Source organism: Sprattus sprattus (assembly GCF_963457725.1).
Source record: "Sprattus sprattus genome assembly, chromosome: 16".
Lineage (NCBI taxonomy): Eukaryota > Metazoa > Chordata > Actinopteri > Clupeiformes > Clupeidae > Sprattus > Sprattus sprattus.
This window is the reverse complement of record NC_137914.1, coordinates 2512545-2514495: the sequence shown is the minus strand read 5'-3', so window position 1 is coordinate 2514495 and position 1951 is coordinate 2512545. Positions and strand designations below refer to the sequence as shown.

Sequence of the window (1951 nt, the reverse complement as noted above, 5' to 3'; positions counted from 1 at the left end):
TGTCATCTGACAACCTGTGAAATCTGGCTGGGTTGGAGAACCCATCACCAGGAGCAGAGGTCATCAGTTAAAGGTCATCTCAAGGTCACCACAGATTATTGACCCTTCATTTCCTCAGCATCATCAAGCAACTGACTTCACAGCTCTAACGAAAAAAAAAAAAGAATTGCAATCCCTCTCCCTCCCCTAGAAGCTTACCCGCAGTGTGGAGAGTAAGAATGACTGGCGCTGTCGGTTGAGTTTAATGGCGTCTGTCTGACAGGGTGACACTTGGCAAACTGTGACGGCTACAAAAACATCTGGTGACCGTTTCAAAGACTGATCTTTCTTTTTTTTTTTTTTTTTTTCTTCTTCTTCAAATTCTCAAGGAAATAGTTTATTTTAACAACAACGCTAGTCAAGAAGCTATCAAAGAGGTTGGACATTGGAAAAAAAACCTAGGGAGTCAAAAGATTACAGAGAAGAAGGGTGGAAGGGACTGATTGGATAAGAGGGGTGGGGATCAGGTTGTCCTGACGATGATGATGATGTCACAAACCACTCAGTCTTAACACCTCATTTGCAAAGGGATTTGCCACTGCTGGTGAGAATCTGTGCCTCTATGTGTGTGTGTGTGTGTGTGTGTGTGTGTGTGTGTGTATTCGTATACTTGTGAGGACTCCTTAAAACAAAAGAGGCAAAATTTCAGACAATCTTCCTCGGTGTTCATTTGATCTTTTTGTTTCTTCTTCTCCTTTTTTGTCTGAGGGAAACCCGAAGGAGCAGAAAACAGAACGATAGCACCCAAACGCACCCAGAAGCACCCGGTAAAACCCAGTAGAACCCAATAGCACCAAGAATGCCAGTCAGCATTGGCATGAGTGTGTGTGTGTTTGTGTGTGTGTGTGTGTGTGAGTGTGAATGTGTATGAAAGACTGAGTTGAGTTTGGTTCTGTAGACTGATACTGTCCAGAGTACCTGAGACGATAGCACCAAGTTCGCCATTTCCTTGTAAGTGTGTGTCTCTCTCTCTCCATTCCTCCCTCCCTCCCCTCCCTCCCTCTCCCTCCCTTCCTCAGTTTGTTTCTCACTCTTGTCTTTCTTCAGTTAAGACGGAGACAGTACACCTGCACGCCTTGGAGGAGAGGGCGTGGCTCTTCGGTGGTGGGGGGGTGGGTGGGGGGGCGTGGCTCAGTAGGCTGGTATCCTCTCCGATTGGAGAGTCTGCGGTGCAGTCCGACCGGCACCTCTTACAGGAATGTTTCAAAATGCCGCACTCGCCTCTCCATCGCCTGTGGGCACAAACAAACAAACAAACACACAGGTAAACAAACAAACAAACAAACAAACACACAAGTAAACAACCTGCAGCCTGACCCCATTAGCGTTTACACTCCACATTAGGAGTGCAAACAGCAGCTACTCAATGAGTCGTCATCTCTTGAGGCTATATAAACTTTAAGTAATATCAAATGTTGAGGTTTATTCAGCAACTTCACCTTGACTAAACCCTAATGGAACACAAGGCCTTCACACAACTTCACACTTGACAAATATTGACTAATATCAACAAACAAACATTAGGTATTATCATATCTCACACCACACACACTCACACACACACACACACACACACACACAAACACACAAACACACAAACACACACACACACACACACAACACATACAACACACACCAACACACACACACACACACACACACACAGGCGAGTCAGGAGCAAGAAGTGATTGAGGGGGCCAAGCAGTCCAGGAGGAGAGCGTTGCCATGGAAACTCAAGGGCAGGATGTTTCAATGGATGGAAGACTTGCTGAGAATATAAGCGCACTTCATGTTGGACTGCTTTGTCGCTGAATTCGATAGTCTTGTGACGTACAAGTGGTTTTCAAAGTAACAAAATATGTTTGATAACTCTGAGGATTATCCGTTGGAAGTTTGGTGAAGATTCAACAAG

At 45.2% G+C, this 1951-nt stretch overlaps 1 protein-coding gene across 1 annotated transcript in view; it reads right to left on the bottom strand.

Annotated features, from left to right (window-relative positions):
- Positions 1-1195: 1195 nt before the first annotated feature.
- The window catches only part of atad2b (ATPase family AAA domain containing 2B), a 90557-nt gene continuing 89801 nt past the window's right edge, over positions 1196-1951 (bottom strand). The window contains 1 exon segment of the mRNA XM_080854466.1: positions 1196-1271. Within this exon segment, the coding sequence (XP_080710592.1) occupies positions 1230-1271 (42 nt within the window). The 3' untranslated portion in view covers positions 1196-1229.